A 25224-nucleotide genomic window follows, 5' to 3' on the forward strand; every position below is an offset into this window, starting at 1 on the left:
CAGGAGTGCCCACAGTCACACTCACATACTCACGCACTCATGTGTGTGGGAGAAACGAACTCATAAATTTGTCATAATTGCAGAAATGTGACTAAGGCGAATGGCAATGGAAAAAGGCAACTGGCAATATGGGGGAGCAAAACAGAAATGCAATAAAAATATTTCTACATACGCAGTTAGCGGCGGCGATATTGGAAAAATGAATATTTAGTAGTTGGCTTTTCCACGGGTCGAGATCTGTGCCAAGTGCAAATGCAAACGGCGAACGGCGAACGGAAAAGCGGAAAACGGCCAGAGCAACAAATGCAGCGCCAATTTTCATGTTCAAGGTGACAAAACAATTCGAAACAAAACGAAGCGGACACTCGAGCCAAAAGCTTCAGCTCATCGTTTGGCCTCGTTTCCGTTTGCCATTTTGTGTGTGTGTTTGTTAGTATCCGTGTTGCTTTGCTGTTTCTGGCTTGCTGCAGTTTTAACCTGGCCATTTCATGCTATATTTGTCATCACTTCGGGACAGCATGGGTGGGAAAAAGAGGAAAAATCAGGGAAAGACCACCGCAAAGTAAAGTTTTCCCTAGCGCTGCTTTTTGGCGTGTGCAAGTGCAGCGCTGTCATTCGCATTGGCAGAGCCCGAAAATGAGCAAAAAAATTAAAATGAAAAAGAAAAACGCTTCGCCGAATGCGGAATTTGGCATTGGGCTCGGGCCCGCGCCTCTGACACACTTTGCCAGCCTTCTGCTTATGGCCAGATTCAATATGTGCACTTGCATGATACAATATAAATATCAACAGGGAGAAAAGCAGTGTAATCCGCTAATAGACCGAGGGAAAAAGCAGAGCAGGGCCAGTGATTGATCTAGATTTTAGGTAAATAGTTCAATTAAAGGCCACGTCCTAATTGTTATAAAAATATAGGTTTCAAATTAAGTCACTTTTAAAATAACTGTTCATAATAAACCCGAAATAAATTTTATTTTATTTCAAATATTTGTTGGCATTCTTATACCCTTGTAGAGGGTATTATTATTTCAGTCAGATGTTTGCAACGCAGTGAAGGAGACGTTTCCGACCACATAAAGTATATATATTCTTGATCAGCACCAATAGCCGAGTCTATCTAGCCATGTCCGTCTGTCCGTCTGTCCGTCTGTCCGTTTCTATGCGAACTAGTCTCTCAGTTTTAAAGCTATCGCGATGAAACTTTCCCGAAAGTCTTCTTTCTATTGCAGGTAGTACATATGTCGGAGCGAGCCGGATCGGACCACTATATCTTAAGGCTCCCATAGGAATATTCAAACATATATAAGAAAATTCTTGTTAATTTGTAGGAAGTAGGCGTTTTAATTCTTGACTACTTAAAAACAAAATTCAAAAATAGGAACACTGAATATGGAATCCCTGGAACTGCACCGAGTGAGTATTACTTTATCTGCAAGGGTATATAAGCTTCGGCTGGCCGAAGGTAGCTTCCTTTCTTGTTTTCTTATTTTTCCCAGTACACCCTTTAGCAAGAACATGCTTAATGTGCCATATTTAAATGCCATGTCCCCATTTTCAGCCACCGACAAGAACAAATTGTTCTGGCTTACATTGTGGTCGGACAAGCATGCAATCGAAATGTTTGCGAAACATCTTTTGGCAAAACGTTTGCCACGAGCCCCAAAAAAAACCCCACAAACAAACCCTGCACTTTCATTTCGATTTCATTTCGCTAGCAGCGAATAGCAAGTTTTTCCCACTTTCCACCCCCTAAACCCCGTACAAAAGTCTTTGCCGAGGGGTCACAATTAGATCAGCAAAATAATAGAAGTGCAAAGAGCCGAAAGAGGGCAGCCCGGCGAATTGGCCTAGTTTCGGGGCACGGTACACAACAAAATGGCGGCCCTTGCAACTGTTGTCGTGGCTGTACTTTTTCACCAACACATCTGCCCTTACGTATGTATATGTGTGCAGTTTTCTAGGTTAACGCACACAGATGCACAAACGAATGCGGATGTGGATGCGGATGCCACACTGTTGCAGCAAATACATTGCGCCGGCCGGCAAAAAGCGAATGTTGCGCAACAACCGCTAGCCATGAAAGTGCATTTCTCTCTCCCTCTCCCTCTCCCACTCTCTCTCTCTCGCTCCCTCTCTCTCTTGTTTTTCGCCATGCGCACTTGCTCACTTCACTCACTTCCGCTCAAATCGCCGCACTCACACATACACTGGGAGATAAGTGGGAATGATGCAAAAATGGTGGAAAAAAGGGTTGGGGGGTGGGAGGTGCAACGGCACGTGTTCGCACACCAATGCAGTTTGCTTTTGCCTTTGCTTTTCCCTGGCTCTGACGTCGTCGATAGCGGAAAATGGAAAATGGTAAATGGCAATTCTGGCCACAAATTGTGTTGGTCTACAGCTATTTATATTGAGTTTCCGGCTCAAGGATGCTGATGTCACTCCCTATTAAAGCCCAATTAAAGCCCACTTCCCACTATCTCAAAGCCATCGATCTCCGAAAAACCACTTAATTTATTCCTCTCGAAATACGCTCCTCATAATGAGCTGCATTCGGATAGAGCAAATAATATTTATGAGATTTATTCGGTGGCTAAATCATTGGCTAATGACAACACATGTATTTTCGCTCATACTTAAATTTCCATTTATTTCGATGAGACATTCGCAAACAAACCAGCCAAGATATATCAACCATAAATCTGAACGTTTTACTTTGGCCCAAGTGGAGATACTGTTTTCTTCTCTTAATTGTATAATAAACAATTTGGAAATGTGAATGCATCGCCGTTGGAATTGTTTTGCGGTCGATTCACTTTTCATGGCTAATTAATTTTCGCATTGCGCAAAATGAATTAATAACGCGAAATGCCATGAATATGCAAACGTGCGAGTTTGTGGGGCCCCCGTCGCAAACATACATATCTTGGCACACCAGTATGTTTATATCTCTATATATATTTATATGTATATATCGAAAATTTATTGTTGGCGTCGCCGCATTCGCCATAATTAAAAGCCAAACAAGCGGCAGCAGCGACTTTAGACCGCCAGGTGATTTCATTTGCAAGTCGCTCTCGGGCGCAGTTTTGTTGCTTTCTGCCTTGCCTGCTTTGATATGGCAATCTTCGTTAATTATACGCTTAGTTGACTGATCGGGGCGGGGTGTCGCTACTGCCGGTGGGGGTGTTTGCCGAGTGGGAAAACAAATGCACCCCGGCAAACAATGGAGCGCCAAGTGCTCTGCTTACATCACTACGGCGAACAGCGATTGGCGTGCGGGGGTTTGCCAAACAAATGATCTTAATACACACATATGTGCACTTTGATTCACTTGCCAGGGCAATTCGGTGAATTAATAGTAGGTGATACCTTAGAATCCAAGGGACAGGGCATTTTATTCTATGAAGAATTAAATTAATAATTTTTTTAGTGAGTTTTTAATTGTTTTAATTTTATTTATAATAGTTTATAATATATTCCTATTCATTTTTGCCAGATTATAAAGTTATATAACCAAATTAAAATTCAAAACCGAGTGCACATTTGATTTGTGATGCATCTTTTCTTCGTGTGCGCAACAAGCGCTTGCAAGCGTGGGCGGAAAAGGCAGCAACAGCTCGTTGACATTTGCATTTGGGGGCGGGTCAGAGGGGGGCGGATCACGGGGGGCGGGTCAGAGGGGGGCGGATCACGGGGGGCGGGAAAGTGGGAGGCCGGCTTAATTAAAGCAGAGCAACAACGCTGGCACGCCTCAGAGCTTAAAATTCTCTGCGTCGTTACATGCTCTGCGTACCCATACATATAGTGGATATATATATATTTAGATGACACCACCCCCACCCCCCGGGCCGCCCCCACAAGTCGCTGAGGCGAGGCAATTGTGGGCGGGAAGCAGCAAAACTGCATTAAAATTCAAATGCCGGCAATGTCAGGGCAGAAAGTGCGGCGCAGCCATGGCACTTGGCTTAATGTAATGGCCGCCGGGGGAAAAGTCAAGCTCAACAAATACACTTTGGGATGTGATGGGGAAAAATGTCAAGATATATATATTTCTGGCTCACCATAAATCACGAGACTGCATGAGACATTCGTACATTCGCACAGTGTGGTCATAATTTATATTTTTAAAGCTCATTCACCACGCAAATCAACACATTTTGGTACATCTTGGCAAACAAATTATTCTCCACAATGTTTGCAACAAGTCAGAGCCAATTCATTTCCACCTAAGCAGGCAAACATGACAGAATATCTCGGTCTTTATTTTTTGTTTGCTTTTTTTTTGCATACCAAATTTGTCATGACACAACAAGCATACAGCTGCCGAAGAAAGCCCCTCATCAATGGGGCTCTGACCAAAGGCAAAATAGCTGAAATGCGGCGGGGGGTGGGGGAAAACGGAAAAACGGAAAAGTTGGGCAAAGTCAGCGGCAAAGGCAGAGTGCCGACAAACAAACACAGAAGCACTCGACCACACGTACACACATTAGTTGGCAGCGCATGAAGGAATTGCAAATGTATTCAAGGTCAGGGCAGACATGAAAAACGAGAAAAGCCGACTGAGGCAGCGGCAGCGGCAGCAGCAGAGAGCCACCCACTCACACACACAGCTACGAAAATCAATATGGGCAACACTTTTAAGGGTTGCGGCGAAAGCCCACGCAGCCCCCTCCCTTCTTCGCCGGCTCTCCTTGAATTTCCATCAGCGAAAAAGTGGAAAAGTGGAAAAGAGGAGCAGTAACGTCATCAGAGTGGTTCAGTGGGTCGTCATAAATAACGCTTCGGGTTTCCCGCGCATTTTCCACTCTCCCGCAGAGAGAAAACACTGCGCAGGCTTCTCTCTCTCTCTTTCTCTTTGTGGAACTCCTTTCCCCAGTCTTTGGGAAAAACCCTAAGCCTGGCGAATTTTAAATCGGGAATGCTTTTAATTATAGCCCGGCCCACGCTCTCCCACTCTCCAGACTTTCGCATATAATTAAGTCCGGCCAATTACACGCAGCAACAACAGAGAATTGCAAATTGAGTTTGCCAGCAAATCGATAGGAATTCAAGGTTAGCTTGCGTGACATTTTCCCAAGCAACAATTTATATTTCGGGTAATTGGAAAAGTTGTCGAGCCGGCGGATGCACCCCAAAGTAACGCGCTAAGTAACCCCAAGGAGGAAAATAAAATGAAAAGAAAAACGAACAAAAAACAAAAACCTGTGCGTTGCGTGCGCCATCATCATTATGGTGATTGTTTGCATTAAAATGGCGACTGGCTGTCGTGGCGTATGAGCAATATTTGATTTATATATTGATTTTTGCCAACACAAAGGCCCGGCCTTTGCAAACCAGATATTATCATAATTATTGAAAGCGGCCTTTCCAATGCAAAATGCAAATAGATTTCTTATTCAAATTGCCGCATTACCAACTCACATCTCCTTTTCGCTCTTCTAATTGCAGGTGAGTAATTTGTCGCTTTGGACAGGCTAATGTCTTTAATTGACTTCTGTGAGTAGAATGCAAAACGCATATATATTGTATATATGGCAACAAAAGCCACTTATCTGCATTTATCCACTTTATTATTAAACATATCCGTGTGGGCAGCAAAACCTTGACATGTCAGCGTCGAGTTTTGCAAACTAATGGTGGTGTCTCAATCGCTTCGCCATTCGACCGGATTGGAAAGTTGCCCCTTGCGCCATCCCCATTCCCATTCGCAAACCATGGGGTTCATGCTCCCAAAAGTATGCTTGATCCTTCAGCCAGCTCGCCTCGATTGTTTTAATTAGCATAATGACACTTGGCTGCGTCTAGACAGAGAGAATCCGCCAAATCCGAGTTTATTTCTTGGTTAAACCGCTCCACTTGTCGCACTTACGATTCATGAATTACGCTTTCAGCCGCGGGACTTGATTTCAAAAAAGGAAAATAAATATAGAGATGCATAAATCAGGGCCACAACCGTTTGCTTTTCTTTTTGCTGGTCGATTCCGGTGCGAAAATGCTTTTTGCTGCTGCTTTTCAATTAAGCGAAGAGCATAAATCAGAGAATTGTGCAAACAATGCAATAAAAACTATTTGCTTGGCTGGCATAAACCGTTGATATCTAATGGGGAAAAAAGCAAAAGAATTTCCCCGTTTCATTGCCGCCTGGCAACCGAATTTCGAATGCAGTATTCCTGGAGAATTGCTAATCAATGCCCGAAACAATTAGTCATGAGCCAGAAAGAACCTCCCATGGCGAACTGAACTTTTCAGCGGCGAGAAATTCGCGAATAACTCACCGATACGCACGCACACACTCACCCACCTCCGGGGCCTAATAATAATCATAATAATAAAATAAAAACCGCTGGCCACTTGGCCTTGGACTAGGTTGATTGCATTCTAGCGGTCAATGCCGCCGCCGGCGTCGTGAAAACGATCGCTCAGCGGCTATCTCTTTCCCGTTGCGTTTTAATTTCGCACCGCTCACTCTGCCTCTGTATTCCGTATTAAAAATTTGTATTTATTTGTATTTTCGCATTTTGCAATGACAAAAGAAAAATATCGGGAGAAGCCAGCAAACAACTTGTTGTTGTTGCTCTCATACATTTTCGAAAATCAACAGCAGCAGCAACTATTTATAAAATGCGCTTGCCTGGCCAGAGTATCTCTATCCGTATCTGTATCTGAATCTCTCTGTGCTCTATCCGTATTTTGTATCTGTATCTGTGAGTAGTATCTGTATCTGTAGCGGTAGCTGTAGATTTTGCTGCCCGTGCGCGACTTGCAATGCCGGAAAGCAATAGCAAACGTCGTCAGAGCGGCGTTGTGACGCCAACCAAGCAATCCGCCTGCCAATGACGACAGCCGCTCGCTTCGTTCAGTTCGCTCAGTATCTTTTGGATACATTTCAAAACAAAAATAACACACGGGATCCGCTCTTCGCCGGTTTACCTTTGAATGGCATTTGCATAACAAGTGTCAGGCCAACCGACCGACCGACTACCCCTTCCAAAAAACCAAATGCGAAAAGCCCAGGGCCCACAGCCCAAGATCCCAGATCCTTCGACTCTCCAAAACCGACATAAATAATTCAGATTTCGACGGCTGTTTCCAGGCCACAGTGCATTCAACCGATGCCAAATGCTAAATGCGAATGCGAAATGTGAAATGCGAGGGTTTCGAGTTCATTCGCATTTGGCAAATATTTACCTGCGACCTAGTATTTTTCTACCATTTCAACAAATATCTAAAACATTATAGTATTATAAATTGAGCCCTCCTTTCACCTGTTTATGTTTCCTGTTTTCTTATATATATATTTTTTTGAGCTGCCAGCGCAGCATTGAATGATAAATTACCACTTAGTGTGTTTCGGATACGCTCAAGATCACGTCATCTTCGGAACAGGTTGCAATTGATGATGGGTCGGTCGGTAGCTGGAGGAATTAAGTATTTTATGGCCCGTAGAACCGCTTTCTCCGAAAGATAAGCGAACAACCTTGACGCCGTATGCAATCGGTCAGGCCAAAAATACGAATGCGAATCGAGTGTGTGGGTATGGTACCTACCAACGTTCTGTTGGCCTTGCAGTGTGATTTGGCTTAGAGTGCTTATGGCTAATGGCTCATGGCTTTTGGCCAGAGGTGTTCAAGGCCCACTTCCTGTTCAGTTTTCACCCTGCATGTGGGCGCAGCTCAGGTGTTCAAATGTTCAACTGCTCAGGTGCTCAGCTGGTCCGGCACGATGATGAATGACTGCAGCATTTATAAATATACGGAGCAGCCATCATCATAATGAAATAAGCTAAGCATAACAAATGCGTCGAAATATTTGCGACAGGTTGCAATAGCCGCCGTCAAACAAACGAACGGCAACAAAAAAAGGGGGAAAAAATTATATAAAATCGCCGAGCGAAAACACCGAGGCAAAAACTCGAGTCACTCAATGTGCATGGCCTTGAAGATTTGGCTGCAAAACAACCAAAAAAAAAACACACACACAACACAAACCACACAGTGAGTATCATAAAAATATTCGCACAAAACAAAATTCGCAAAATAAAATTAAATAAAGATTATAATGAAAGCCACTAATTTGCCAGAAAATAAAAAATAAACGACAAATGCATAAAATGTGAATAGTACCTGGGATTAACTGGCAATTTGCATCGGACCGACGAGCATATAGAGTTACATAAGCTGATTGATTTGTCATTAGCCGACCAATTAGGCCCTAAATTTATTATTCGAGTATTATAATAATTAACTCTGGCAAATTGCATATAAACCTAAGCCCCATACATATACATATGGGTATTTTTCGCCTCATCTCACACTCTCTGAATTTTCAATTATGGTTTTTTAATCGTGTTTTGGCCGGTCAAGTGGCTTTGGCCAAAATATTGATTAATTGCAGTCAAGGGGTTAATAGGATTACAAATTGTTGTTGTCGTTGTTTGCTGTTGCGCCGACCGCACGCTAGGTGGCGTGTTTGGCGCGACTCGTCAACGTTTTTGACAAGTCAACAACAACAACGTTTGACTGCGGCGGAGATTGATGGCGAATGAGTTGGCACCTGCCATTGGCCTTTAAGCCGCTAACCGTTTGCAAATCTCGTAAGCCGCTTGCCAAAATGATTTCCACTTGCAGGTTGGCTTTTATGATTTGGATGTGGTTTTTTAGCCGGCAATCAGCAGCCAGAAACATGAAACATGAAAACATGAAATCTCTCGAATTGCGGTTTCTTAGTTCCTCAGTTGTTTACTCATTGTCATTTGCATTTCCTTAGCCATGATTTTATTACAGACGCGCGTGTTTTGTATAATTTGTGAAATCCGACCGCAGCAAAATTTGAGTTTGCCCCTTTTGTTTAAACTTTAAACAACGAACAGCGAGCAACGGGAATTTCCATTGCACTCTATAATTGCCATTGTAGCAGGGAAACAACAATTGCAAAAAGCTTCATCATCATTACACTGGCGCTTTTTTGCAGCTTTTTGCCTTTGCTTTGGCTGCCTATTGGCGGCGTCAAGCTGTCTGAGTCGAACGGCTTTTCCAGCCATTCACTATTCACTCGCATGCATTTCCACTCGGCAATAACAATAACAATTACAGCTCGGTATTAGCCATGTATCTGTATCTATTTATTTACAACACTTGTGCCACAATTAAGCTGAGCCCATACAACATTTTTTGTCTTGCCAATATGGCAGAGTTTCTTTTTACTTCTCTTTTTCTGCTAGCTGTTATCTCGCTTACCAGTAAGCCAGCTAATTATTGCTTTATGACTCGGAACCCCGCACTCGCACTCATAAATCCCACCCAAACTAGCGCAGTAAATAATTACACAAAATAAGTCGAAAGTCGGCGGAGGAGGAAAAGCGGGGGACATTGCGTGCCATTTCCACCTGAAAAGCGTAAATTATAGCGCTATTTATTTATGCTGCCACTGGTGCTACTGCTGCTGGTTGCTTTTATTGCCCTGTGCCAGTTGCATTTGTTTAAAATGCCATTTGACAAACATCAAAGCCGCTAAATGTTACTTTGACATGTCGCACACGAGGCTCTCGAGGGGCTAAAAGGCGGGTGGGTGGGTGGCCTGGTGGCCAATTAGATGAGTGAAATGTGCCAAGCGGCGGCGAGGGATCATTATAAGCTATAACCGGTTGGATCGGAATCGGGGGAAACACCAATATATATATACTCACTATGCAATTTCACAACTCTGAGTAATGCAACAAAGCTTATCGCTGGGGGGAAGAAATGAGCTCTTGACCAAGTTTTCGATTGGAGCGACTGACTGACTGCAGGGAATAGGAATAGAAATAGGAATATTTCGTATTTATTTCACATAGACTTGCAATTACATTAAAGTGCCCCTCGTTCGTTCTTTCTTTCTTTGGCGCGGCGGATAAACAAAATGCCGCTCGCAGCACCGGAAACGGAAATAAAGCGTCAAAGAATCTGGCAGGGCCACAAATAAATGGAATCTAGTTTGCTGACACGGCACAAAGGATGCTCTCTCATTTTTTCTGCGACTGTGTGTGTGTGACATTTTTCCCCCTTTTTCAGCTGCCTTTTCCATTTGATATAGACATCTCTGCAGGTCATGCGGCTGATATACGGCATACATGTCGAATGGCCCGAAAGCCAAAGAGCTAAATCCTCCTGGTCAGCCAGCTCCCCTTTTTTCTTATTCACGTTCTCTGGCCCGCCCCTTTTTGGGGGCGTTGCCATGAAAAAGCGTTTTGTCAAAGCGACAGGTGCTTAAATATTTAAAAAGCCAATGCCCGGCGTTGCTGTGTTAGGTGTTGGCCAAAAGGTAAAAATAAATGATGTCCCGGTTAATGGAAGGCAGGTTTATCCGCAGCCGTATATGGATGGTGAACCAAAGGACCAAAGAGGCCTGAAAATAGAATGTTGGGCGTGACAGCCGAAGCCAAAGCCAAAGCCAAATGGCCTGGAAATCGCTACCAACTTTAAGTTTAAATTTTATTCGATTTCCTACAAATCGCTTGTGACAGCTGCGAGCTTCTGATTCCGATTGTGCACTTCGGGCTGCTAATGAGGCGTGACATTGATGATGACTCGGGCATGCTGCAAATCGGCGGATCATTTGTAATGTGTCATGATTATGCAATATTCGTGCAACAATTACCGCGTGGCATTTGCATAAAAAGCGGACGGCTGACGGGCCGTTCGAGTGGCAATTTTCCACTCAGAAGCGAGGAGTTTGGATCCAGCTCAACAGGAAGCTGCCTGGCTGAGTTGGCCAACAGTTTTTCCCAGATTCACTGGGGAGCTGCTGCTGCTGCGCATGCGCCGCGCCGAGTGACAGCCCAGTTTGGACAGAAGACAGAGGACTGTAGACTGAAGACTGAAGACTGAAGACAGAAGACAGATCCCGGGACAGAAACGGAGACATTGCGAACCGGCCGGCTGCCGGCGGCTGTGACAGCTGTTGATTGATGAATCCTACAGCCTGCCCCCGAGGCTGCCCCACGGGTGTCGCCGTGCCCACTCTCCTGCCTTCCAGTCTTCGGATGCGAAGACTGAAGACTGGCTCTACGATCTCTCGAACTCTCTCTCTTTCTGCGCCAAAGATTGATGATGACGCAAGCCCCTTGGACGCGCTGCTCTCCCCGTTTTATGGCCGCGCTTGTGCAATAAACACTTCTAATTGTAATTAATGAGGCGATTGTTTAGTTTTTATGTGTTGATTTTTCTGATTTACCGCCCAGCGTTGCAGTTGTCCAGCGACTAAATGGAGCAATGAACCTGAGCGAAGAATACCCTTCTGCCAACCCATGCAACTTTACCTTTACATAGTAGTTTAGTCAACTTGAAGGGTATAAAAACCAAGAACTTCTCGTTCTCATTCCCGTTCTCGTTCTCGTGTGCCGCTGACTTGTTTTTCGTTACATTGAACTTGATGGTCATTTTGCTGCGGCTCCTAGGCCCTTGGTTCTTACTCCTTTTAGCCAACATTTTCACTCGGGGTCTTCAGCTATCGACGCGGATTTATCTTAAATGCTGCGTTTACCGGGTTGTCTTTTCAGCTTCTCCTTCCCTCTGCCTCTTGGCTTCTCTGCTTGCTTCTCTGGCCTTTTAAGCTTCGTGTTTTCGTATATTGGCAAACACTTTTCGGCCTGGCTCAAATTAATGGCCCCGGGGTGCGCCTAATGATCGCCACAAACGGCAAATGGCCAGGAGTTCTCTTTAAGCTCCAATGAAAATGTCAGCCCGTGTGCTTTTTATTTGCTCTAGCCATGCCATGTTCGAGTCGGATTGGAGGAGTTTGGCTTGTCTGCGGCCGGAGGACTGCGGAATCAAAATAATTGCATTACTGACGCGTCACGCCAGGGGGGCGGCCAGCAAAAGGGGGCGTGGCATGTGTGAGTGTGTGTTGACATGGCGCTTTGCATGCGACCCGCATATAAATCTGCATGAGAAGTTGGGATGGGGCAACTAAAGGGGGTCAAGCGGCCGAAACAAGTGTAAGGTTCCGAGAAGAGAAAATAATAGAAACGTTTGGGGCCCAGAAGTTGCATACACACGATGCGATATGGCCAATCTGCTGCACTTTCCCCCACGAATTGATGGGGCCATTGTATTGCTCTTGTCTTGACTCTTTTGTCAGCATTAACATACGTAAGTGTCAGCTGGATGTTGCTACTGTACAGCAGCAGCAGCAGCAGTAGTTGCATGTTGCTGTTGCTGTTGCAAGGGGCAAAGAGGCCAATTGATTTATCGTGACAATGAGTGCAGCTCCCGAGCTTCGCTATCGATGTGTAAATTTGAATTTCGTGGCTCATAAAGCGGACAATGGAGGCGGCGGTGAAAGACAAATGTGGCAGCCACAGATTGTTGTCGGCAACATGTTGCAGTTGCAGCTATTGCAGCTTTGGCCGCAAAAGTGAATGCCCTCGCGGTGACGTCACGAGTGCAATCCAGTTCCAGTTTTTTTCTCATTTCGCATTTACCATTTCTCGATTCTCATTTCTCATTTCTCGTTTCTCGCCTGGCTGCAATTATCGGGGCGACCGAGAGTGCAACGCGAACGATGAGCAAAATACAAAATCCCGGAGAAATATGAAAAGCAAAACAAAGTGCACGAAATCAAAACAAAACAAGACAAGAGGCAGGAGGCAGGAGGGGCACCTTCCACAGCCACATCCACGTCCACCATCCACCATCGAGTGGAACGAACTCTGTTGCACTCTACGGCTTTCAACGGCCACTGTGGGAAAGGCAATGTGCCGGGTCGACGGGTGTTGAAGTGGAACGTAGCGAATGAGCAGGCCGATCGGATGGGGATTGAGATGGGGATGGGCATGGGATGGGGGGCAGTATCCGGGGGATACTCCATGGTACGCTATAGTATAGTATACTATGCGATGACTAAATGCAACAAGCGGCGACTTTCGCATTCGCATGTAATGGTAAGCTAAAGTTGATGAGCAACTTCAATGGCAGCAGCAGCAGCAACTTATCTGCAGCAGCAACAACATTGCAGTGTATGTGGCACACGGGCAACAGCAGCTGGCTGCACAGAAAAAAAAACATTTTTTACTATTAAACATAATATTTTTTACCTACCGAAAGCAAAAAAAAATTTAAGAAAAATTAAATTTTATTGCTAAATAAATAAATGCAATTTTTAGGTAATCAAAAAAAAATATTGATAGGAAAGCGGTGGAATATTTTTATTATTATTTAAAATCTAAATTATTATGGAAATATCTGTATTTCAATGTCTCCAAATGTAGATTTTATCCAAATTTATTTCCTGTGTGCCGGGGCTGATGTTGCTGCTGTGCCGAGTGCCGAAGCACTCGCAAGTTGCACAAACATGTTGCTCACTGGCTCCGCGACATGATTCTGAGGCGCAGATATAAAACCGAAAAACAACAGCAGCAGCAGCAACTGAAAAGCGACCTGAAAAGCAGCAACATCGCGGATTGGGGATAGCGAGAACAAAAACAATGTTGGGATAGGTTCCTCGGTACTCCAAACTCCTCCTTACTCCTCACTCCTCACTCCACCCGACCATCGTCATTATTATCATCTGGTTTTGGTCTGGACAATTCTCCTGCCTTCAATCCGACCAACAACTATTGTCCATTGCTGCTTATTTCAGCTTTCAGTTGTTGCCTTTGGTTAAGGCTCTTGTCATTGTGGTTGTTGTTGCTTTAATTTAGATGCATCTCGAATAGTTTTTGTTTTTTTGTTTTTGTTCTTCTTGCTGGCTGCTGGTAAACATGGCCAAAGCCATGAAAAGAAACTTTCATAAGATAAACAAAAGTTATATATGCATATATATGCATGGACACATATGCGAGTTGCCATCTTAAAGGGTTCTTGCTTCTTTTTTTCTTAAATCGGGGCGAATGTCCCCGGCTAAATTGTACATATTATCTTCCAAGCCTTCCCAATTTCCATACTAATTGATTCCATTTTCCTTCGTCTAATTTCAGGTGAGTTTCCCTCTGATGCTTGAGAATCTGGTTAACAGTAAGTCGTACATTATATGATTGCCCACACCCTCGTAATTCTGAGTTTTGGGTGCGCCCCTCATTTCATTTTTTGTTTTTGTGGAAATCACAATTCTCAATGAGACAGGAAACAAGGAGCGTAAAAATTGTTCAACCAGGTACTTTACTGCTTTTTACTTTTTTGTGCATGCGAAAATTGCACTGGCAATCAACTCATTAGCTTAGGTCGCAAAATAACAAAAACAGCAGGAACAAAGGCGGCTTGGGAGAAACCGCGTTACGCATTTTTAATTGCCAACTTGGAGCTGCCAGACAAAAATAAAAAGAAAAAACAAAAGGGAATAAATAAAGCACAAAACACCGCTGGGGCAATTAAAAAATTAAGCAAAATTTCTGCATCAGCTGATGGGTGTGTTTTCGCCTGGGGGAAAAATGCGAGAAGAGCTTGGGGCAATGTCAACCAAGAAGCCGCAGCATTTCCTGCCCAAGAACTGCAACTGGTGACTCAAAAACAGGGGCGTGTTCAAAAATTATTATTGAAAGGGGCTTGCCTATATTTTTCTAAAAATGCTATCTAAGTATTTCTCAAAATAATTGTCGTAGATTATTTTAAAGTTTACTTAGTATTATTTACTAATTCCTTTGTAAATGTGAATCTTGTTTTAACTGAATTCCATTTATTTGGTTATAGACCCTCGTATGTTTCGATTATAATTAAAATTACCAATTTTCCTAGATTAATTTTAATGCACTTTGCTTGTTTTGATTTCCACCCCCGGAAACCGCCACTGTTTCAACTTCGATGTGAACGTGGTTGTGTAGCCGTAATTTATGCGCCTCTTCGACGCGCTTGCCAATTGCTTCCTCGCGCTGCGTTTTCTTTCTTTTTTTGTTTTTCGTTTTTTTAGCGTTTTTTTATTTCCAAGAAGCAGCCGGCATCCAGCCATCCAGTCATCCCAACCGCCCCCGCGCCGCATTGCAAAGATTTCTTTATTACTTGGGCACGTTCGTTGTTTTTTTTTTTTTTTTTGCTTTCTTGTGTTTGCTATTTTGTTGTTGCTCGGGGTCGAGGCCGGTCATTAATATCCACGCATGAAGTTCACTTCAGTTCGGTGGAGCACGTCCCTCGTTCCACCCACATCCACTTATGCCATCCCATCCCATCCCAGATTCGTTCCAATCTGAATCAGCTGTATGCATAATATTTGTTGTTTGCTGATTCTGTCAGCGTCTTGAGGATCGGATTCGGATCCGCTTCGTCACTCCACAGTCGTCGTTTTCTTCAGCGATTCTTGTCCAGGTCAGTTCGTACAAAATATGGGCAGATGTTGCTGCTGCTGTTGCTGTTGCTGTGATGTTGCTGCTGTGGCATACGTGAGTGGCTTACCTTTTGAGTCCAGAACTCCAGAACTCCAGAGGCTGCTACGGTTGTGTCGCCATTTCAGCGGAGCACGACTTATCAACTCGGTTTCTGTTTCTATAGCTTCTCGCCAGAGGTTCTTTTCCTCTTTCTCTCTATCCGATGGGACAACAATCACGAATGCAGCTCGATAATGACAATGCCAATGATGACGATGGTGTAAGTGTGTGTAAGTGCTGATAATGATGTTTGTTCGCCGGCAATCACAATGGATCTGTATATATAGGGAAACCAATAATTCGGCATAGGAAATCTTATTATAACAACAAATATCCTCTATGCCTACACATATGAAACTCATTTGAAAGCAGATTATCTCTCTTTTTTACTAGCAAACTTAACCCTTTTTCGGGTTCGCTGTCCTTTGGTCAGGTGGCAGTGCCTCTTAGGAGTTGCTAGCTAGCTAGCTCGGTCTTAATCTTGGCCAGGTTGTTGTTTCTCCGCTGTAACTGCTGCCACTATTGTTGCTGTCTTTTTTGACCGGCCGGCCGGCATTATATCTCATTACAGAGATCAGCATAAATAAGCAGTGAGCACGGCTCCTCCAGCTTCAGCTGTAGCTTTGGCTGACTGCAGCTCCAAACTCCGACATCATCAACAACAACCAGAGAAGAGGAAGAGGCAGATGCAGAGGCAGAGGATGAGGCATGGGGCAGATTCAGACAACAACAGCCCACAGCCGGAGGAACGAACGAGCGATTAAGCGATACATTCAGCCATGTTCGTGTATTCCCCACAGAGAGAGATGGGGCAAGCGAATGGGGCATGGGATTGGGAGGCAGGGATGGGGATGCAGGGTGAGATGGGGACACAGATGGAGAAAGGGCAGAACGCTTGCGTACTCGCCGAGGCAATTGAACTCGATTGCAGCGCGTGAAGGTGGACATGACGATCCCGTTCTCCACTTGGCTCCTCCTCGAGGAGTATATACATATATACTTACATATACCCGATTCGCGATCTTCTGGGGCCAAATAGAATTTGTTATTGTTGTTGAGGCAGGGCAGTTCCTTGACCACATGCGTCATCATCATCGCGTTCGCCGTGTGCAAAAAACATGATCATTACACACATAACGAGATGTCCCCCTGGATTCCCCCTTCTGGATTCCCCACATGGAACGGCTGCTGATTCAGATTCAGCATCATCAGCTCCATGGCTCCGGCCTCATAATTCCCCCTTACCTCACTCCTCCTCCTCAGCCTCGTTCAGGCGTTTTTAATGATGCGTCAGAATATTGTTTACGCATCATTTTACATGTCGGCAAATGGGGAAATGGGAATGGGCTGCAGTTGCAGTTGCAACCTCATAGATACCCGGTGTCTTTGTGTGCGTTTGCCCCGGGGCAAGTGCTGAATAGATGCTGCTTTTATTCTCCGCCAGCACCGGGCTATAAAATTATGAAACCCCCGTCTGCCGAAGAGGTTTGCCAAATTCCATCGTGATGTGTGCATTAAAGCACGAATTAGCCGCCGGTTATGGCTACAAAGTTGCCAGCCCAGCTTCGTTTATCTGGCAGATGCATTGCCATCCTTATTAGCCGGCAATTTGTGGCAGGAGAGAAGCGAATATTGGAAAATGCAAAGTCCCCTTTCGGAGTCTCGCACTAAAAAGAAAAGCCCAAAAGTGCAAGTTTATGACTGAGATCGCTCTCTCTCTCCTTTATCAACAGAAGGCTAAAAGTAATTCCAATAGGGTTTTCACAACCCAGGAAAAAGTGTTGCCATGGCGCCGGGTGCAAACAATATCGAGGTGAATGTGCAACAACTAGGAACTGCACTTTGTTTACATTTCTCCTGCTGTGTTACTTTTCCCCACTTTGGCATTTATGCTTAAGCTTCTGCTTATGCTCCTGTTTTCCTCCCTGCTGTTGTGGAAATTAAGCGAAAAACTTGTCAAAGGCATGTCCTGCCCTCCACCGCCGAACTGCTCCACTCCTTCACCACTCGCTTGCACCTCGCATAAAGTCAAGTGCGAGGGGCGGGGGAAAAGGCAACTTTTCCATCCAGCCCTTCGGAGTCGGCACTGAAAAAAATTGCTAGCTTGTTAGCTTGAAATTATAATGGAAGCCCCAATTTAGATTAATGAAGAAATCCTATAAAGTTTTAAGGAAAGTGCATAAAAATAAAAAGATTTTTGATGTTTAAGTTAAAAAAAATTGGTATTCAGTTAAAATAATTTATGAAATATTTCCATTCATAATATTCTATAAATAAAAATATTTTAAAACAGGTTGTTCTATTTAAAAGTGTAGATGAAGGCCGATTACTTTTCTTGTACTTACATCGCTTTGTTTTGGACTTTTTTCCCAGTGAGCTTACTGCTTACTTCCCCCGTTTTATTTTCGCCTAGGTTGACATGCAATCCCAGGTACATGTGGAGAGTTCCCTGCCGATTCCTAACTGGGTTCAATGACATACAGGATAAGCAACAGCAACATCGGGCAGCCTACAATCCACCACCGCTCCAGCATATATATAGTACTACTACGTACACTTATGTGTGTATATATAGAACAACAACAACCGGCATTAACTTCGCTGGGGCAAGAGCACAAAACGTAAACGTTGCAAAAAGGCGGCAAGCAAAGGCAAACCCGAAAACAAAGCCATGGCTAAAACGTCCAGAAGCAGGAGCAGGCCAGAAATGGGTAGGATGATGATGGCTAGGATGGGTGGGATGGCTGCGATGGGGCAGGGGGGCAAAGTGGCAGTAGATCCATGCTGCACTTGAGGTTAAAGGCAGCCAGAAACCGAACCGAACTGAGGCAAACCTGTGTACAAATACTCGACATGCACGCCGCCCATTTGCCACTCCAGAGTCGGTATCCTGTTTGCCTCTTTACCCAACTCCACCCCTGCAATCCTGTATCCCTTATCCCTAACGTAACCCCCATATGTTCGAGTTGAATGGATTCCTTTCGCTCCAGCAGCCCGGCTTCTCTTTTCTTTTCGCTTTTTTCGGCGGCCAGGACCTCCAGTTTTCATTTGCCCTGGCCAGATTATTAAAATTCCTGCGATATGAATCGAGTTCAATAAGGTCTTGAATTCCTGATCTCGAATGTATGAATCGGAATCGCAAAGCATACACCAAGGGGCCAATGGAAAACGAAAAGTCTGCCATGGAATACCATTGTTTACCTAAGCCGGCTCTTCTGCTTCCTCAATCCCAACGCCTTGACATATTGCATTTTGCAACCTTTTGGTTTCCAGGACAACTTATAGGGTCCTGATCCCCAGGCGTCCCCGTCTTTTTTCCTGCTTTTATTTTTCCTATGCAAGCCCACCCACTAAAAAAGAACCTGTGGAGGGAGCTTAAATAAAACATGGCCATTACCGCTGCATATTAAATAATATATTGAGCCGGCCATTAGCTGAGATCGACGCTCGCTGCATTTTCATAACAAAACAATTTACAAAAGGCCACGGCACAAAACCGGAAATCCTTTCCAACTCGCATATGGCACGCAAAACGAAGGCAACTTTTCCATGGGTTGGAGTTTGAGTTTGGGTTTGGGTTTGGTGCCCCGCAGCAATTGTTACTGTTGCTGTTGCCGCGGAAAATTGCCGCTTTTAATATTACCTTTTATTTGCAATTTCTGTTTTTTTCCCCGTCTTTTTTCTTTCTTTTTTTCGTTTTTGTGTTTTGCTGGATGTAGCCTTTTGTAATAATGCAGTGCGCATGTAATAGGAGCCAGGTGCCAGGGTGCCGAGTCGCCTCCATGCATTTATATTCGTATTCGTACTCGTAGTCTAGTATTCTAGTACTCGCGCCCGTTGCAGCAATCATTTCCACCTAACCTCCTGCTGTTGTCATCTGCCACAATTTGTACGCTGTTATTAACTGACATGCCTGCCAGAAGGAGGAGGACTTTCTATTTGCTTTTCTCCGATTTTCCCTTTATTTTTTCGTTAGTTTGTGTTTTCCGTTTCATGATACTCTGCTTGTCAATCGATTAATTTTAATAATATATATGTACGGAGGAGTACCTGCAATCAGCCATACATATATCTTCATTTCTATATCTGGCAAGAATTTCAAGTTTACCTAATCAGACATTGAACCGCCAAAATACGTACGATTGGCATTGATAAGAACGAATGGAGCGAAGTTTACTGCGCTCTTATCTGATTTTGACCTTGGGTTCGGGAAAAACTGCGTTTCTGCACCGGCATTTCTGCCTTTTGTGCTTCGAAACGCCGGAATTGAAAGTAAGCCAACAAATCCCCAGTAAATCACATGCAATATCTTCGAAATTGACAAAAGCGAAGCCAATCAAACAAAGAAACTTATCGCAAACCCGATTATATAGAGCTGGTCGTCATATAGTAAATACATTGTACGTATGGAATCGCAGGGGCGGAAGACCTTTGGCAGACTTCTTGGCAGCGGTAAACAATCGCAATAGTTATACTTGCTCTTCGCTTTACGATGCAAATTGTTTGGGGACTGTCTTATCAGTGGCATGCCATAAAGTAGATGTTTTTATATGCACCGAGAAACTCGCACTGTCGTATGACAGAATGTTTATATTTATACCTTGTTGTTGAATGGAAATGCTGAATGGAAGTGGAAATGGCTGTTTGGGGTGGGGCGAGTTCATTGTCATCAAGGTCGTTTCGGCACTTTTCGCCCAGTCGAGTGTGGAAATCGCTACTTAGACTTAGGAGTCGCCTCTCGCCAGACGAACGTCGATAAGCTCATCCAGAATGAACTGCGGCCAGACGAAAGAAAAAACAAATCACAGCAGGTTCAATGCACTGGACACATGTGCAGTTTACACTACAATTAACTGCGTTAACATGCAAATTAAATTTAGTTTAATTAAATTATAAGCATTCAAATCACAAAGCGAAGAGTCAATGCACCTGGCGTCCGAAAGAAATTTAATTTAAAACAAAACAAACAGCGGCAAAAATAAAACAAAGCGATTCGCTACGAACTGAGAGTGAAACGTGCGGCGATCGCGGCGCCTGTCTCTTTCATCCACCCTACTGCTGTCTCTTTCACTCGGCATATTCCTGTCTTTTTCTGAACCCTGCCTAACCTCCCGATACCCCCAAAAACCCCCATTTATGTGTGTTTAATCTGTTGACAAGGTTTCATTGACTCGCTTAGGCAAAAACTGCAATTAAAATGCGAAATTTTGCAAGTGCTGGACAGAGAAAGAGAGAGATAGGGAGAGATGTGTGCGAAAGAGAGTGACGATCGGCGGCAAGCGGTTAAAGATTATTTACGAGCCGCTTGTTAGTCACGTTTTTGCAGCAGACGTTGCCCAGAGTTCACTTGACTCGACTGACCGACAAACACGGCTGCAAATGCCAAAACAACAACAAGCCAATAAAACATATAGTATTCGTATTCCATAGTATATAGTATGGACTATAGAGTAACAACAAAAAATTGAACTGAACGAAATGGGACAGAAACAAATCAAATCAAATGACACAAAACTGGCAATTTGCAAGGCAAATGGCATAGAATGGAATGAAATCGGAACCCGAGGAATTTCCTTATAGAGGTCATTGCTGATACGTGCTTCTTCTTCTAATTCGATACTGTTTTTGTTTTTATTTTTTTTTTACTGGAACCCAAACCGTTAGCTGCAAATGACCTTCGATGTCTAGACGTATTTGACAAAACACAAAAAACAGGCGCACACTCAAAAAGCACACTCACTCGCACACACAGATACTCAGACACAAATAATGCGTGATTCTGTTGAAAACTCATCGGGTTTATTCAACTTGGGTGGCCAAGTGGGTGGTGGGTGGCAAGTGGGCGTTGGGTGGTGGGTGAATTTACGAGCGTGGCAAGGACACGACCCCGCCAGTTTCACTTTTATCGGTGGCAGCAATTAGTGGCAGTCAGATAAGGGAATTACTCAGCCGCAGCCATGAAATGTTTGATGTTTATAGCGCCGCCAGCCGAAACTAAGCCCTGTGAGTTTTGAGGCAAAACTTAAACTTGCCTAAATAAAAACAATAAACAGCCAAATCCTTTTTTCAACCCACTCTTCCTCCCATCGGTGTTAATGTTTTTTGGCCCAGCCTGCCTGCGGTGCTTTTTATGATTTAAGATTTAACTTTTTGCCCTCGATGCGTGCCAATGACACAATAAAAGTTGCCCCAGGCAACTCGGCCGGCGGAGGGATAGGAATCCTTGAAACGAGCCACTAGCACGCAGGTCCCGAATCCTAGACGCTTACGCACCTTGCTGCCTTCGTCTGCCTTTGGGCCATAAAACCAGGTGGGGCGGGGGAATTCCAAATGGGGTTAGGAGGGATAATCGAGAGCACAGGCAAAAACTTGCTGGAGAGAAGAAAAACAAAAGGAAAATGCGGTTGGCAGACTCCGAATTAAAGCCACGACCTGCAAATACCGATTACTAAATCATTCATTTATTTTCAATATTATTCAGATTCAGATTTAAAAAAAAATGTTTTTATAAAGAAGAATTTATTATTTTGTAATTAAGAATATTTTCAATCCATACTTTAAGACTTACTACATTTAAAAATCAAACATTGTTAAAGGTACTACAAAATATCACTTTAAAAGCTCTTTAGGTTAAAGGTTTTCCATTTCTTAAGCCTAGTAATAAGGTGTTCCCTTACCAAGTAACCAATGAGTCGACTACCTTCCCAGCTTCTTATTTTAGGATCCTGAAAAGTGCGTGAGCCGGACTCGTTCAATGACTTTGGTCCTCCTTGTCTTTCCTCCTGTGTGTATCTCTTATTATTTTTGTTTTGGCCGACTGGCTCAGCAGGGCAGCTGGGTCTCTGGGCCTCAGCCTCCTTGGCCCAGTGTCAATGGCACTCGCGAATCGAGGTTGTTGGACCCCCAAGTTCTCGTCCTTTTCTTTTTTTGGCGGCCCCGTGCTGTGTGCCATATTTTTAGCCTACTTTGCGGCGCTGACCCCGCTGAGGGCGGCCGCCCAAGTATATTTAGAGGTCAATTATCTCAGCCGGGGCAAAGGCAAAGGCAATGGAGGTTAAGGCAATCCATCACTGGCCAACGCCCGTGCGTATGCAACGCTTTTTCCGTGGGCGACTGCCCACTCACCTCCGACTAATGATGAGTAATTTCGGTTCATTTTCAGTCGGGCCACGAGCATCTTTAATAACAATTACGATTGGCTAAAGTAGCGAGCTGATTTTATCGCAAGCCTTTATTTTTTCGGCTCACCAAGGTGGATCGGTGGGTGGAAAGGGGAGGCATAGAAAGGGGTTTTTGCCGGTTATTCAACTTTTGATTAATGGCGGCGCATGCATGACAAATGGCTGACGCGCACTGCACTTGTAATTGTTTTTGCCCGCCATCTCCGCCAGTCATTCAATTAACTAAATTTATAACTTGGACCCGGCATCTTAGTCATGCATTAGCCGCTGCTGTTGTTTTTTAGGCGCTCTCAATTAAAGCCCGGCCGATTTCCCAGAAAGGCGACTTCCCATGCAATCTCGCCCGGGGAAAAGCAACTCCTGCAAAAGGCCAGTAATTAGCCGCAGTTAACACGGGCAATTAGGAACTGCCAGTAGTCGGCAGTTCGTGAAATCATGTCAATGCCTCGCACTTATCGTTAATCAACGGCTGGCCAACATGAAAATGCCAGGGAAAAAAGAGAAAAACTGCGGGCGATAGGAATCGGAAGGAAAATGCATTGCATATTCGGGCAATCCGCAGTGGAAGCCTCAATTTGTTTGCTCACGAAAGTCGGCTAACAATTTGACCCCGACATGGTAAACTTGGAAATGGGAACACGAGGCTATCTCCCTAGCTCCTCTGTCCTTGCCACATGCGAATGCGGATGGGTGGTGATGGGTTGGCTTTGGCCTGGCTCGTGCCAGTTTTTGACATTTTTCCCTGGCCGGCGTTCAATGCCAGCGAAAAAACCCCACCGGAAAATACAAACCAAAACAGCGGGGAGTGGAAGCCCGGAATACCTGGAACCTGTCACATTTATAGGGTTTTTCCTTTAGACACACATATTGATTTGATTTTACATGGCTAAAAGTTTCGGTACAAACTCTAATTAATTTTATTCCTTTCGTCTCTCTTTTTAGGTGAGTGCCATGAAGTCTTTTACACCGAAAACCAACCAAACTGTAAGTTAACTTTTAAACCGCTTTCGAGCAGTCAAACATTTAATGCCCGTGGCTGCAATAGCAGAAACAAAAAGCGAGAAACACTTTTGGCCCGGCTAAAAAATACAAAAATTGTTCGTATAAATGCACAGAGAGAGAGGTTTACAAAGTTTGCCGTAAAAAAAAAACCATTGAACGGTTAACGAACGAAAATCGACCCATTGAGCGAAGCCAAAAAGGCAATTTAAGCGCCTTTTGTGCACATCGCGTATACGCCGCGTCTGCAGGGCCAGACTTTTTGAGTGTCCAGCCAGTTAGCTCTGGAGTGGAGTTGGAGCTGGAGTGCAGGTTGCCATTCGGCCTGTCCCCGGTCATTACGAAAGTTATTCATGCGAACTGTGTGCCCTGGCCATTACATCAGCAGGAGTGGACTCGCTGGACAGCTGGAAAAATGCGGAAATTTCGGCACTGCCTTTCGGGCAAGGAAAATTTATGAAAATTTCCAGGCTCCCCCTCCATTTTCATTCACTTTCCCTGTCAATTGTTTCGACTGGGGCTGCAGTAGCAGCTGCCGGCCGTTTATTTCGGCCTGGCCATTTGCATTCCACTGGTTTCCATGTCCAGCAGTTGTCAACTTGTCAATGCAAATGTTTCGCCACGTCGTCCGCTCGACGGATATTCTATCTATCAGCGTTGAATTTCAATTAAATTTCGCTGTTCGATTGCGAGGTCTATAAATTGCATTTGACCGATAGATTGGGGTCGCCCGTGGGCTTTAACCAACCCCTATGTTATTTGGGGGAACTTGATTCGCCCCAGCTGCTCCCAAAGCCGAATTATGACAACTCCGGTTGACTCCTCGGGGTCACGAACCGCTGGCTGGCATATCAGATTACAATTGCTCAACATCGGAAAGCCGCAGAGCAACAAAAATAAAGCAGCGGCGGAGGGAGAATCCAGAAAGCCAACCGCAAGCAAATTGAATTAATTAAGAAACGTGTATTATATTACCGAAGACGATGGGGTATTCGGTACAGACCCCCGCCCAAGATGATAAAGCAAAATTAATCAGGCGCCAGGAAGGGGGGAAAACGCTAAGCTCGGGTCACAATTAAAGCCCCGCTAAGTCAGTCAGAATTATTAAAATGATTTAAGCTGCCAAATTGCTCAAACAATATTTTCTTTCTCCTTCTACTCTTCTTTTTTCCAGCCAAACTTTAGTTTGGGGTTATTGTTCGAGTCAATAGCAAAGGATAAGAGCGGGTGCGAGACTCAAGAGGTGAAAGAAGGAGAATTCTAATTAAAAATCTTCCGGCATTTGGCATTTTATCTAAACAGGAAGCTGGAGGCAGCCGCAGACGAAGTGAAAAAGGAGGTGGAGTTGAGTTCAAGCCAAACGAAAGGAAAGGAAAACCCCGAAGGCAGGGCGACACTTTCGCCGGAGTCCTTGCTGCATAATGAAAAGTCTTCCGAATTGGGTCAGGCAAGAAATTAAAAAGTCACCCCGGATTCTGGGCGAAAACAAAGGGAAAAGTCGAGAGGAAAACTTCAGCTTAAAGCTGCTGCCGTTATCACATGCAATTAGAAAGCGTTGACACTTGCCAACTTTTTTTCCGCACGAAAAGTGGGAGCCAAAAATTCAGTCGGTTATCGGAACTCTTCGGAGTTTGGGAGCATCTGTCCTTATACGAGTGTAGAGTGTGTGTGCAGCAAATTGAATATTTAAATCCCGCACTCAAATCCTTGCAT

The 25224-nt window shown here is 44.4% G+C and overlaps 1 protein-coding gene across 4 annotated transcripts in view; it reads left to right on the forward strand.

Moving 5' to 3' along the window:
- The window catches only part of Glut4EF (Glucose transporter 4 enhancer factor), a 117942-nt gene that overhangs the window by 75926 nt on the left and 16792 nt on the right, over window positions 1-25224 (forward strand). For 2 of the 4 annotated variants that reach the window (XM_044394071.2, XM_044394073.2), the window contains exon 5: window positions 23455-23496. The exons of 1 other annotated variant lie outside the window; for it this stretch is intronic. In XM_044394071.2, coding sequence (XP_044250006.1) covers window positions 23455-23496 — 42 coding nt within the window. Of the gene's footprint in view, window positions 1-13954; window positions 13992-23454; window positions 23497-25224 lie in introns of all 4 variants that reach the window. One more of the 4 variants, XM_044394074.2, reaches the window with a different exon arrangement.

The sequence above is a fragment of the Drosophila takahashii genome, chromosome 3R (genome assembly GCF_030179915.1).
Source record: "Drosophila takahashii strain IR98-3 E-12201 chromosome 3R, DtakHiC1v2, whole genome shotgun sequence".
In the NCBI taxonomy this organism is placed as follows: Eukaryota; Metazoa; Arthropoda; class Insecta; order Diptera; family Drosophilidae; genus Drosophila; species Drosophila takahashii.